Source organism: Pavona decussata, unplaced genomic scaffold (assembly GCF_977016875.1).
Source record: "Pavona decussata unplaced genomic scaffold, jaPavDecu1.1 SCAFFOLD_386, whole genome shotgun sequence".
NCBI lineage: Eukaryota > Metazoa > Cnidaria > Anthozoa > Scleractinia > Agariciidae > Pavona > Pavona decussata.
In genome coordinates, this window is record NW_028145758.1 from 3,567,322 (window position 1) to 3,579,278 (window position 11,957).

At 37.0% G+C, this 11,957-nt stretch overlaps 2 protein-coding genes across 4 annotated transcripts in view; one reads left to right on the plus strand and one right to left on the minus strand.

Annotated features, from left to right (window-relative positions):
• On the plus strand, positions 1 to 9,018 carry LOC146451728 (protein unc-50 homolog A-like). Of its 2 annotated transcripts, none has more exons than XM_085098743.1 (7): positions 1 to 330; positions 1,955 to 1,980; positions 3,027 to 3,092; positions 3,985 to 4,105; positions 4,505 to 4,650; positions 5,384 to 5,485; positions 6,728 to 9,018. In XM_085098743.1, exons 1-7 carry the CDS (start codon positions 158 to 160, stop codon positions 6,862 to 6,864), a joined length of 771 nt encoding a protein of 256 aa, XP_084954869.1. In that variant the 5' UTR covers positions 1 to 157; the 3' UTR covers positions 6,865 to 9,018. The 2 variants fall into 2 exon arrangements, with proteins under 2 accessions (XP_084954869.1, XP_084954870.1); XM_085098744.1 differs by having other exon boundaries at positions 4,505 to 4,641.
• The window catches only part of LOC146451729 (bactericidal permeability-increasing protein-like), a 22,575-nt gene continuing 19,326 nt past the window's right edge, over positions 8,709 to 11,957 (minus strand). For both annotated transcript variants that reach the window (XM_085098746.1, XM_085098745.1), the window contains exons 4-7: positions 11,824 to 11,900; positions 11,650 to 11,740; positions 11,472 to 11,535; positions 8,709 to 9,283 (exon numbers count right to left, since the gene is read on the minus strand). In XM_085098746.1, coding sequence (XP_084954872.1) covers positions 9,182 to 9,283; positions 11,472 to 11,535; positions 11,650 to 11,740; positions 11,824 to 11,900 — 334 coding nt within the window. In that variant the 3' untranslated portion in view covers positions 8,709 to 9,181. The remainder of the gene's footprint in view (positions 9,284 to 11,471; positions 11,536 to 11,649; positions 11,741 to 11,823; positions 11,901 to 11,957) is intronic.

Genomic DNA, 11,957 nt, shown 5'->3' on the forward strand with positions numbered 1-11,957 from the left:
CTTCGACGTGTCAAACGCATGCGTGGCATAACCAACCTCCGAAAGTTTGTTGTGCAGCACATTTTCAGCCGTGTTTGGAGGGAAACTTTGTTTTATAAAACCACTTTTATGACGGATTGTTAGCTTGATATAACTGGGATTGAATACATTTGTGGCCATGTTACCAGAGCCTGCAAATTCGCCTCATTCTTCATCAACAAAGAAGCGTTCAAGATGTCTGTCTACGTCGACTCAGTACAAGTACCTTCGACGGATTCTAAAATATCGACATATGGATTTTGAATTTGCCCTCTGGCAAATGCTCTACTTGTGTATTTCTCCCAGAAAAGTGTAAGTACTGGTATTATTTTATCTCGCTGCATAATCTTTGTCGGCGAGATTTCTGTTTTAGGCACCTGTTCCCAAGGTTTTGACAGCGCTACTAATTTTAAAGCTTTCCTGTAATCCTGTTGTCAGACGATTTCTGAGACTAAATTGTACATTTAACGTCAGCTGAAATCTTTAGTTACGAATGGTAGCTATAAAAATGGTTCCCATTTCCTCAAAGTGATATTGATAACTAGATTTCCTCAAAATAATGTTCATTTACTCTGTACGCGTTGCTGTTATGGCCGAGTTTATACGAAAATGGTGGAAATATATTTATATACCGCACATATTACATGTTATAAAGGCCATATTTTGATCTTACCCACCCACCCAACCCACGCATGAATCAGAATGTGAAAGGCCGATGAAATCAGAGATAGAGAGAGACCAAGAAGACTAGAATGGTTAACCATTTGCAGATGTCATTACAAGGGCAGCACTTTTTTCCTCAGTAATTTAAAGACCCTGAGTGTTGGTCCAGCCGGGATTTGAACACGCGACCTCCCACATGGTAGTCCCATTGGCAGATAGCTCTTTCTTAATTCAAACAGTTAAATTGGTTTGTTAAGTGACATGTAGAACTGTCTTTCAGAATGAGATTGATGCAATCATTCAGACAAAGAAATCAACCTTGTTATTTTGTTTTATTGGGACTAACAAGTGCTAGTTTTCTTTATACTAGATATAAAAACAGCAGATATTAGTGTAAACAGCCAAGTATATAGCCTTCTTGTCCTGCTCGTGAGATTTCTTTGGCAGGAAACAAAAATAGCACTTGTTAATTAATCCCAATGAAACTAAATAACAATGTTGATTTATGGGTGGCATGTTTGTTTTTGAATTAATTACTGCCAACCATGTTCTTAAGCTTCAAACTTAATTCTTTGTAAATTCTTCAACCATAGGACTGTAGGACTGCAGTTCAGTGCTAGTCTTACTGCAGGATTGTTGGGAATTGCTGGGTTTAATTTAATATTTGGCTACTAAATGGGTATGCAGTTATAGTTCGTCAGGAAATTATCGATTGCTGTGGCTCAGTGACGTAGACCCGGTTCAGACACCATACTTCACATAAGCCAAATTGAATTCAAATTTAAACCAACCCAAATTAATTAATCCCAGATTCATACGCTAAACTTAATTCAGATGAAATTAATTCACAGAAGCACACATGTACTATGACTGAAGAAAAATGACAGATTTGTAATAATTTATGCATTAGATAATTATGGCTCGACCGAAGTGTGGCATCTGAGTCAGAGCCAGTCCACAGCTGTTATTCCTAGCTGAGCCAGGCAGGTAAAATGGCTGAGCCGATCCGAATTAGATCAGCTGTTCTGGATTGATTCAGATGCTGTCCTTCACATGAACTTACTGTAATTCATTGAATTTGATCCAGTAAGGTGTCTGAACTGGACCTTAATTATTTTAATAGTGGAGTCATTTCTGATTGTGATTGGTGTTTGTATTTCAGGCATTGGATTAATTTAAAACAAGCATATTTATAAGCCTTTTCTTTGTTTTAGGAACATCACCCTTGTAATATTAAAATAAATTTTATTTTGTTCCATTTTCCATATTTCAGATACCGTAACTTTCATTACCACAAACGTAAGTACCCTAAAGTTACATATATTCAGATAACCACATTTTGTTAATATATACAATCAGGTTCTCATTTAAAGTTTGTGGAAACATGACTATAGTGTAGCTTAACAAAAAGGCAATTTGCTTCCCAAGTTCAAACTCAGTGACAGGGCATTAACCTTTGGTGGTACTGTACATGTTGAGCTATTGGTCATTAGTTTGGCCTTTGCCTAATTAAGGACGGTGCCTACAAATACCGAAGTATTTTTGTGCGGGTTATGACTATGCGGGAAAAGCAGATCTTTGCAAGGGCTATTGGAATCCAAAAAGAAAATTGGGGGTAACCACGTATTTTTTAGAGATAATTAAGCCACAATTATTCTAAAAAACAGTAAAATACAAAGCAAGGTATGGTTACCCCCAATTTGCATTTTGGATACCAAGAGCACTTGCTGAGTTCTGCTTCTCCGAATAGTTTTAAACCTCACAAAAATATCCCTGTATTAGTAAGCACCACCGGTAGGAAACCCGAGTATCTCCAGATGCACAGAACGTATGCTCAGTAACAAAAGTAGGCACCGTCCTTAAGCAGGCCACTCAGAAATTAGGTAGAGGTGACCTGGGGTTCTTTCCATTTGAGCAAAATTTCTAGTTCTACCGATTGTGGTAGGTCATTCATTCTTACAGAAATGATCATATATGAACAAATGATGGCTATATTTCATAGTGCTGACATGGCCCTTTCTCTTTGGTGTTCACAATTGAAAGTAAAAATAAATAAAATCACTTTATGTATTTAGCGCATACATGTAGCACTAATTGGGGACACTTTCCAGATCGAATTGGAATTTAGAAATGTTGGTTTTTGAGGAGAGGGGAAAATCGGAGAACCCGGAGAAAAACCTCTCAGAGCAAGGACAAGAACCAACAACAAACTCTACCCACATATGACACCAGGTACGAGAATCAAACCTGGGCCACATTGGTGGGAGGTGAGTGCTCTCACCACTGTGCCATCCCTGCTCCTGAAACTCTGATCTTGTTGCCTTATGTATGTTATCTTTTCGCAGAAACAAAAGATCAGTGGGCAAGAGATGATCCAGCTTTCCTTGTTTTACTTAGTATTTGGTTGTGTGGTAAGTTCCTGGATGTCCATCATTTCTTTTGACTCTGTCTAGACCGGGAGAGGGGGGAGCAGATAGTTCTGCCCATGGCAACTTTGAACTTTAATTACTTATTTAATATTAGAGCAAACGATATGAAACGTCAGGACTCTTTCAGAAATTTATCTGGGAGAAATTGGATGTGTTTGGTTAGTGTTCATTGATTTTGATGTTACTATGGCAACCAAATTTTGACAGGCAGTTTTTCTGAAAATAGAAAGTCCCTTTTTGAAATGAGGCAAAAATTACTTTTTTCACTGTAACATTTTAGTGTTCCTTTATTGGTTGTGATTACTCTTCATTCAATTTTGGTGCTTTCCTGAAGTTTTTGGAAAATCCAGAAATTCAAGGTAATAAATCCAAGATGGCCGCTGTTGGAAATCACAATGTAATTACTGTGTCATATGACATTATCGTTTCCCGTTGTGGACCTCAAAGGAAACATCTTTTGATATAGTATCCTTTCAAGCCCCGTCATAGCTTTTATACTTACAAAGTTGTTTGGGGGAGGAGATGGGGGGGGGGGGGGGGATCCACCATTATTTTAATGTTTCGATCAGTACAAGTTTATTGAATTTTTGGCTATTCAAAGTCATGCAAAAAAAAGGTGATAATGCCCCTTTAATGCTACTGGTCGTTAAATGTTTGAAAAGAACAGCCATGTGTGCTGTGTTGATATGACACTTGCTTCTGCTACTGGTGTTGTTGATTAGAGGGATTTTGTTCAATTCATGTTACAGTCAGTGTTAATTTATTGTTAGGAGTTAATGCCAAACAGCTAGGAACACTAGCTACCCTTTGAAAGGATGTGCATACGGCTGCTTTAGTTTGAACTTCTGTTTTTTTTTTTTCTCTTCCTTGATAGTGTCTTCAGTTGGCTTTGCTATTGCACTCAAGCTACATTTCCTAGGATTTTTCAAATTCTTATTGTGGGTGGTGTTTGTCGATTGTATCGGTGTTGGTCTTGTCGTTGCATCATTGTTTTGGTAAGTGACAGGTGACTTAATGTAACCATGGGATCTACAGTGTATTATTCTCAAACTTATTAAAATAATTCTTGAAGAGAAAACAAAGGAAATTGCCTCCCGTGAAGGAGGTTTGGAAAAGTGATTTTGAACCTCAAAGTTGGTTTCAAAACATTGGCTGCGCCTTGTTTTTTCAACCAACTTCTCAGTGTTTTGGAAATCGGATGAAACACTCTTCCTCGTGTTTGACATAATTATTATGTAAAAAAATTGTGATACTTGTTATGAATATTCAAGAACAGAAATATTAGCCTAAAGGTTATTCTGGCTTACAAAATGAAATTTTATATGGTAATAATTGTTAATTACATCAATCTGATTATAAGTATGTTTTTTGAACACGGTTCCTTTTATTTGCAGGTTCTTTTGCAACAGATACTTGCGGATATCCACTGCATATGATCCAGGCCAAAGAGTAGAATGGGCATATGCATTTGATGTTCACCTTAATGCATTCTTCCCACTGCTGCTTATTCTTCATGTCATCCAACTTTTTTGTATGCAGAGTAAATAGCCTTTGTTTGTTCATGCACCATTCAATTTAACTTAATTTTCCCCCTTTGAATAAGCTGTTGGGTAACACATTTGAAAATTTACAATGTATTGGTTGTGAAGGACTGTACCGTGATGCTACTACTTGGGCATGGCATGTTGCAAACATGCTTGACGCACAAATAGCGTGGATGCAACATTTAAAACTTTTGTTCTTGGGAGCATAATGGCTGTTGTTGTGTAAAAGGGTTGCAAGTTTTCAGTTTTAGGAGAGATGATTTAACTTAGTTGCACGCTTTGAGTTGTTAACTGTTTGCTGACACTTCCTTGAAATGCTGTTTGTATCAGGGGTATTTTCAGTCACACTGTTTTGTATTTAGAATCTCCGTCTAAGCTGCCAACTTCAGTGAGCAACTGCCTGAAGGGTTGAGACTATCTATAACCTGTGTCTATTTAGAAAGTTGTTGTTGTTGTTTTTGTTAGTAGTAGACACATGGCTTTAAATTCAGCAATTAAACATTGCACTAATTTCTACCAGTAACAGAGACCAAGTGTCACTGATCAAAAGTAAGGGTACATTTAAGTGGGACAAAAACAAACAAACAAACAAACTAACCAAAAAACATCTAAGTTGGACCATCCAAATTAGCCGTAATACAGTATAATATCTTGAGTGGTTTGGGCGGTAACTACTACTCTTGGTAATCGACCATTAATACTGATGTGGTCTTATTATTTTTCTTTCAGTTATAATAGATCATCCATTGTTCATTTCAAGATTCATCGGCAATTCCCTTTGGCTTATAGCTCTGGTTTACTATATTTACATTTCATTTCTTGGATACAGTGGTTAGTGGAATAAAATATATTACAACAGCTGGTGCTAGCAAACTTTCCTATTTTTAGATAAGACTTTTAATTAATTATTAATAAATTTGTTTTACCTGCTGTTTTCATCCTGGCACGAGATTTAGAATTTACAGCTGCTTAAAATTAATGGAAAAAGTCATGCAAAATCACTGATCAATAAAGTTTATTAATTTTCTCTCATTGAATTGCTATTGAGCAATAACTAAACCAAATCAGTCATATTTGTGTACAGAATTCCTGTTTTTTGCAATACGGTGATACTTGTTTGCTTCTTTTCTGCAAGGTTTGATGAATTAGGTGCAGCAGAAAGTACACTGTCTGAAACAGTTGTCGCTTCAATTTCGCTCCAGAGTCGAAGTTAAATTAATTATTACTGTAGGTTCATCACATGACTGGAGAGGTGTCTGGAACAGGCCTAAAGGAAATTATAGATAAATGTTCTCAACTGTGAATTTTGGCAGAGTGAATTGCAAAAAACAAGTGCTGTAATGTTGAAGCACAGCTTTGGTTAATAATAATAATAATAATAATAATAATAATAATAATAATAATAATAATAATAATAATAATAATAATAATAATAGGATAATTTAGGATTGATATGGTTTTTGGAATTTTCACATTTTAGTGTATGATATGTATCACAAGGAAATATTTCCTTTCTTTTTCAATGCAGATTGAATAGAATATATATATTTTTCTTTTTATAAATATTTTGAAACTTCACGTTGAACATGTTTATCCTTATACCACAAGAATTTGAATACAAGAATTTTATATTTGCTGAAAATGTACATAATTTTTAGGAGTGCATAGGGTTGTGTTAAGAGTTGGTCATTTTTAGTAAAGTTTATACATTAAAAAATTTAAAATAATAATAATAATAATAATGATAATGATAATGATAATGATAATGATAATGATAATAATAATAATAATAATAATAATAATAATAATAATAATAACATGTTAAAAATCCCAACTGGCAGGGGGCAGACCAGCTGGCTATTTACAAGCACAGCCGAGGAGTTGAACTTGGGGCTACCGAGAAATAACTCCAGCTGGCGGTCAGAGCGGGACTTGAACCCGGGACCTCCGGATTTCAAGTCCGGCGCCCTAACCACTCGACCACGCTGCCTCCCACTAACTAATACACAGTTTATAGCAGTTTCATTGGTTGTAGCAGATTGTTTATAGATATATCTTTTTCTTAATCCACAGCATTACCATTCCTTCGGAGTACGGTAGTCATACTCTATCCTGTCCTACTGGTTGTGATAGCATACATTGTGTCCCTTGCTGTGGGCTGGAACATTGGCCAGGCATTTATGCAGTTTTACAGGTACAGAGTGGTATAGCTGCATGAAACAATAGAGAGCAACAGAAGAAAGACACCTGCCCCTCCCGCTGGATATGTGGGCTAAAAATGTTGTGGTGAAGGAATGCCGCACACCCAAGGGATGTTGATAGATTTGCAAATCATTGGACAGCAGCATTATTTTCAGAGATGGAGGAAGAAATTCAGGAAGGCTTCTATCAACAAGATTCAAGATTACAGCAACTGGAAAGCTAGGAGTAAGCCTCAGCTGAAGAGATGGTGGTAGGAAACCAAAGGAAACATTTTTACTTGCCATGGAATGCTTTTTTGTGGTTTTAAAAACATAATAGATTAATTTTTGTCCAGAAATTACATGACTGTATAATTTTATTCCACTCGCGCTTGTTGGATATGAGATGATAGATAACCAATGACTGAGGTGAGTAGCGCTGAGTTGGCTATAGTTATCTCAGATCCAGCAAGCGTGAAGGGATAATTGTTTTATTAAAAACAATCAAGAAAATTAATATTGCTAGATCTTGCTGATTTCGCTCTGCAAGAACAACCAGAAGACATATAGGCCATTATACCATGCCCGAGGAAATGGTGACCATTAAATTAAATAAATGGTGACCATTAAATTATTTAATGGTCAATATTTCTCGGGCATGGTATAATGGCCCATATAACTTGGCCAACTAACTAAACCAATCAAATCCCTGGAATTGTATTATAAAATGAGCCAGTTTTTAAGAATAATTATTATGCCACAACAATGGGAAGCTGGGTTAAGTGAAAATATAATATGGTTGTCAAAATGTTAGAAGAAAATTGCGTTTTTTTATTTAAAGGGGCATTACTTTGAAATGTTAAAAATGTTGAAGACTACATAATCTCTTAGTTGTTAATGTTGAAAGTAAAGGTGGATCCTAGGTATTGTTCTTAAAACACAGGTCTTTGTTTTCAAACAATACCTAATGTATACAGTGCTAGAAATAGAAGTCAGTTGTTGGACGTTGTCCGACCATACAAATGTCCGACTAATAGTAAAGGTCGCTCCGACACGGTGTCCATGCATGGAAAAAGAAGTCTTTCTAAACAAATGACTCCATAAAATGTATGACTAATGTTTTGTTTAAAATGACCACTAAACGGTAATAATTTCGGTGCTTGATTAAATAACAGCAAAGCACACGTGTGGCAAAACTGCTAAGAAACGGACAGGACTGTTGTTAGCAACCCGCATACTGCCGACAACTGCAACGAAAACAGCTGAGAGCTTTGAAAGTGACTAAACGAAAATAAGGTTGGGAGACTTCCTCTTGTTTATGAAGTTGCTGTAGCCGTCTTCTTCAAAACTTAATAGCAGCCTTGAAAGTATAGTTTCTTGCCCCTGTATGCTTTTCTGTGCTTGCCACACGTGCATTACATTAGTGTTTGTTATTTTTTTTTTTTAAAGAGCGGTTTTCAATTTTGTGTCGTAAAACATTACTCTGGCCAATAGCCTCTTCCAGGCTTCCCCTCGGGCGCTTTTTCTTTATTTTTTGGCGCGCCTTTTTTCGCGCTGCGCCCCAACTAACTGAACGCCTGGAAGAGGCTATCTGGCCAATCATAACAGACGTAAACAACGCAATGAACCAATCAGAGCTCGAAGGAAATACATTGAACCGGTGCCAAGCGCGGGAAAATACGTGCGAGGAAGTCACGATTGGTTCTCATTGGTTGAGAAGCGTAGTAAAGGAAAACCAAAGCCAACGCGAAATTTTTTTTGACACAATTGAAAGCCGCTCTGTTGTGAAGAATTAATCATGCATGGAGAAGGGCGATATCTACGCGCTGTGCTTGGCCTAATTATTAAAATGTTTGTATAAAGTTTGTTACTGAGAAAATTTAAAGTATAACGTTCTCGTACAAGATTAGAGATAAACCAAATTAATTACATTGTACATACAAAGCAATAACCTTGTAAAAAAAGTAATCCTATTTTAAGGGTAAATAATTACTGCTGCTGATTTGTCAGCATTTAATTAGCGAGAGGTTCAACAACATGAAGTTTACTCTAATGTTAGAATCATGACTTTTATTGGATTTTGTTAATTATAATTAGCGAGATTACATTTAATGTGTGATATTATAGCAAAACCGTACATGTAAGTTAATATATAAAAAATGCTATTTATATACGAGGACTTAATATTGTTCTTCTCAATTCATTGTCTATCTATATATTATTGATTACGATTCCTAACTCTTTCTTGTGGACATTATTTTCGTTATAAGTTTTTCTGGTCTTATACCCGTATGCTTCCATGTGTTGTGAATTGTTTGACTTCACTTTAACTTTGTGATCCTTGCATTCAACGTACGTATGCTGCAGCAAACTTTTTCATAATCGTGGGAAACGTATTTAACTTCTCGGTGGCTTTGGTGTTGATCAGGTTGACAGCAGCGTCGCAGATCTTTATGGCGAAAAAGAAAAAATATTTATAGTTACTTAATCCAATTTTAGACGTGAAAGTACATTACTTGCAAAAAATTTCGGACGTTTAATTTTCGGACACTTTTTCTCTCATTTCGGACAATTTTCGGACAAAAATTTCGGACACTGCGCTGAAACATGCCCAAAGTAAATTTACGACTAAAAAACATGAATTAGACTGAAATAACGTCTGTGAATATGATAGTTTTACTGTACCTTCAATAAAAGAAACAAATATTTTCCTTTCCAGTGATAAAAAAAACGACTGAGCAAAGCCGCCTAATCCGAATTCTAGCCATATCATGTATATTGGCTTTGAATATGTGATGCGTCGCCCAGAAAGTACTTTTAAAGTTTTATACTATACTGTACAAATTTCGGACGCTTAAAAATTTCGGACGGTTTTATTTTCGGACAGTATTTTTGTCCGAAATTAACATCGTCCGAAATTTTTTGCAAGTAATGTAGTCAAAATAGTTTCAAGATGTTGTGCATTCAAGACTGTTCAATAAACAATTCTTGGAGCCTTATCTTGTATAATTATAGTCAGTTGCCAAGCCGCGAATGTTCGGTTGTCAGCTACTAGACTGCCGGCGGTCTCTTTCTCAAAATAATCCGCTATGGCTCAGAGGGAGCAAAGAGCGAGAAATTGGGACGAAGAGATTGCTGCACTAAGCTCTTCTTATTCAAACCGTGCCAGTGTTTTTGGGCGCCCTCACTGAGATAAAAGGGAGGCTAAGAAGCTACTACGGCGACGGCAGCAAGAACGTCACAAAACAATAAGATATAATGAGAAAAACAAAGTTGTGGTACATTTCTTTGTCGTACTCGGCCAAACAACAACGTGAAATGACCAAATTCATTTAAGGTTTCGTGGAGAACGTGAGCACATGACGTTAATTTTTTCATCCTCTGTCTCAACTTGAACGCCGTTCCCACCTGTTCTGTTTAACAATTAGATTATGAGCTCGAGATTTCTACCGCGTGATAGTTGATGAGGGCGAAGCCCGAATCAACTATCACGCATAGAAATCGAGAGCGAATAATCTAATTGTTTTAGTATAAATCTACTAGTCGTTCAAAACTAAACAAGTAAATTATCTATTTCCTCATCGCAGACACTTCGAAAACGCGAAGAAGCGGGCGCCATTTTGTTGAAAATCGCTACTCACTATCTATCACAATAGATAGCGAGTAGCGTAGCCAATCAGAGAACGGCATTCGTGATAGAACACTAGTAGATTTATACTAATTAACAATTAGATTATGAGCTCGAGATTTCTATCGCGTGATAGCTGATGAGGGCGCAGCCCGAATCAGCTATCATGCGTAGAAATCGAGAGCGAATAATCTAATTGTTTTAGTATAAATCTACTAGTCGTTCCAAACTAAACAAGTAAATTATCTGTATCCTCATCGCAAACACTTCGAAAACGCGAAGAAGCGGTCGCCATTTTGTTGAAAATCGCTACTCACTATCTATCACAGAATAGATAGCGAGTAGCGTAGCCAATCAGAGAACGGCATTCGTGATAGAACACTAGTAGATTTATACTAATACTGGATAGTTCGGGCGCACTGTACAAGTTGTAAGAATTGGAATAATCGCGAAGTAGTACAAGTAACGCGAACTTGTACTTTTAGGCCGTCCGTTCCCGTCGTGGTTTCTTAAAGTCCCTAAACACTCAACGCGGACCTTGGGAAACAATGGGTACTGCGAGCAGTCCAATCAGCTTGTAACTGTTGGAGGCACCCGTTATCTCCAGTTGTAGGAAACGCGCCTTGGTATGGCATTTCAACAATAAGTAAAATTTTGTGTGAACATTTGAATATTTGGTTTTATTTTATGTTCCATCTAAACCAAACGAGAAGTAGAAAGCAAATGAGATTCAACATTTTGATGAACCCATAACGTTATAAAAAATCAAATACCCAACTTCTACCCAGCGTACCCTACTCCTGGGTGCACTACAGCAAAAGTAATAAATTTGAACGTACACTGCTGCCAGCTATTCAAAGAAACGGAACAAAAGTGTAATTTGTCTCGGCTTCCACGAAGAGGCATCTGCCTTGCACAGCGTTTTACTTGCACTTTGGAGTTGCAATGATTGTGGTTAAAAAGACACGGGTATGGTGTGTCATGAGCATTATCAAGGATAATACCAAACCTGGTTGGTCAGCTGGCCTTTGAGGCGTGATGCCAATCCATCACCAAACATGTTATAAAGCCAGCTGGAAAGAGAGGGAGAGATGGTCAGTGCTTGCATTAAGATTTCAAGTTTTCTCAAAGCTTCAAAAAGGCTAAAAAGGTATCTGCTAGGATGAGTGAAAAAAGCCATGTACTACCTTGCACCGCCTTTGAATTTGACATGAAGGGAACCAATCTTTATGTTGCAGTTCTTGGCTCTGACCTTCGCGTTCTCCTTTTCCAAATCACCTTCAAGGCACAGTGAAATGGTTATCAGTTTAGAATATACCAAAAAGACAATGTAAAGGGTACTCGGTGCGTACAAAACGTACCATCCACGTAGAAAGCCATTCCGAGTGACAGATCTGTTATTGACAGGTCAAATGATCCTGAATCAGAGATGTGGGGCCTAGAACAAATCATTTATAAAACGTTTTATAATTCATATCGCTGAGGTGCGTCAATA

Excerpts from the sequence above, each read along its gene's own strand:
- LOC146451728 (XM_085098743.1), top strand. The coding sequence starts at position 158 with ATGTTACCAGAGCCTGCAAATTCGCCTCATTCTTCATCAACAAAGAAG. Across the intron at positions 4,106-4,504 it reads GTCGTTGCATCATTGTTTTG|GTTCTTTTGCAACAGATACT; the intron begins GTAAGTGACAGG and ends TTTTATTTGCAG. Across the intron at positions 4,651-5,383 it reads CCAACTTTTTTGTATGCAGA|TTATAATAGATCATCCATTG; the intron begins GTAAATAGCCTT and ends TTTTTCTTTCAG.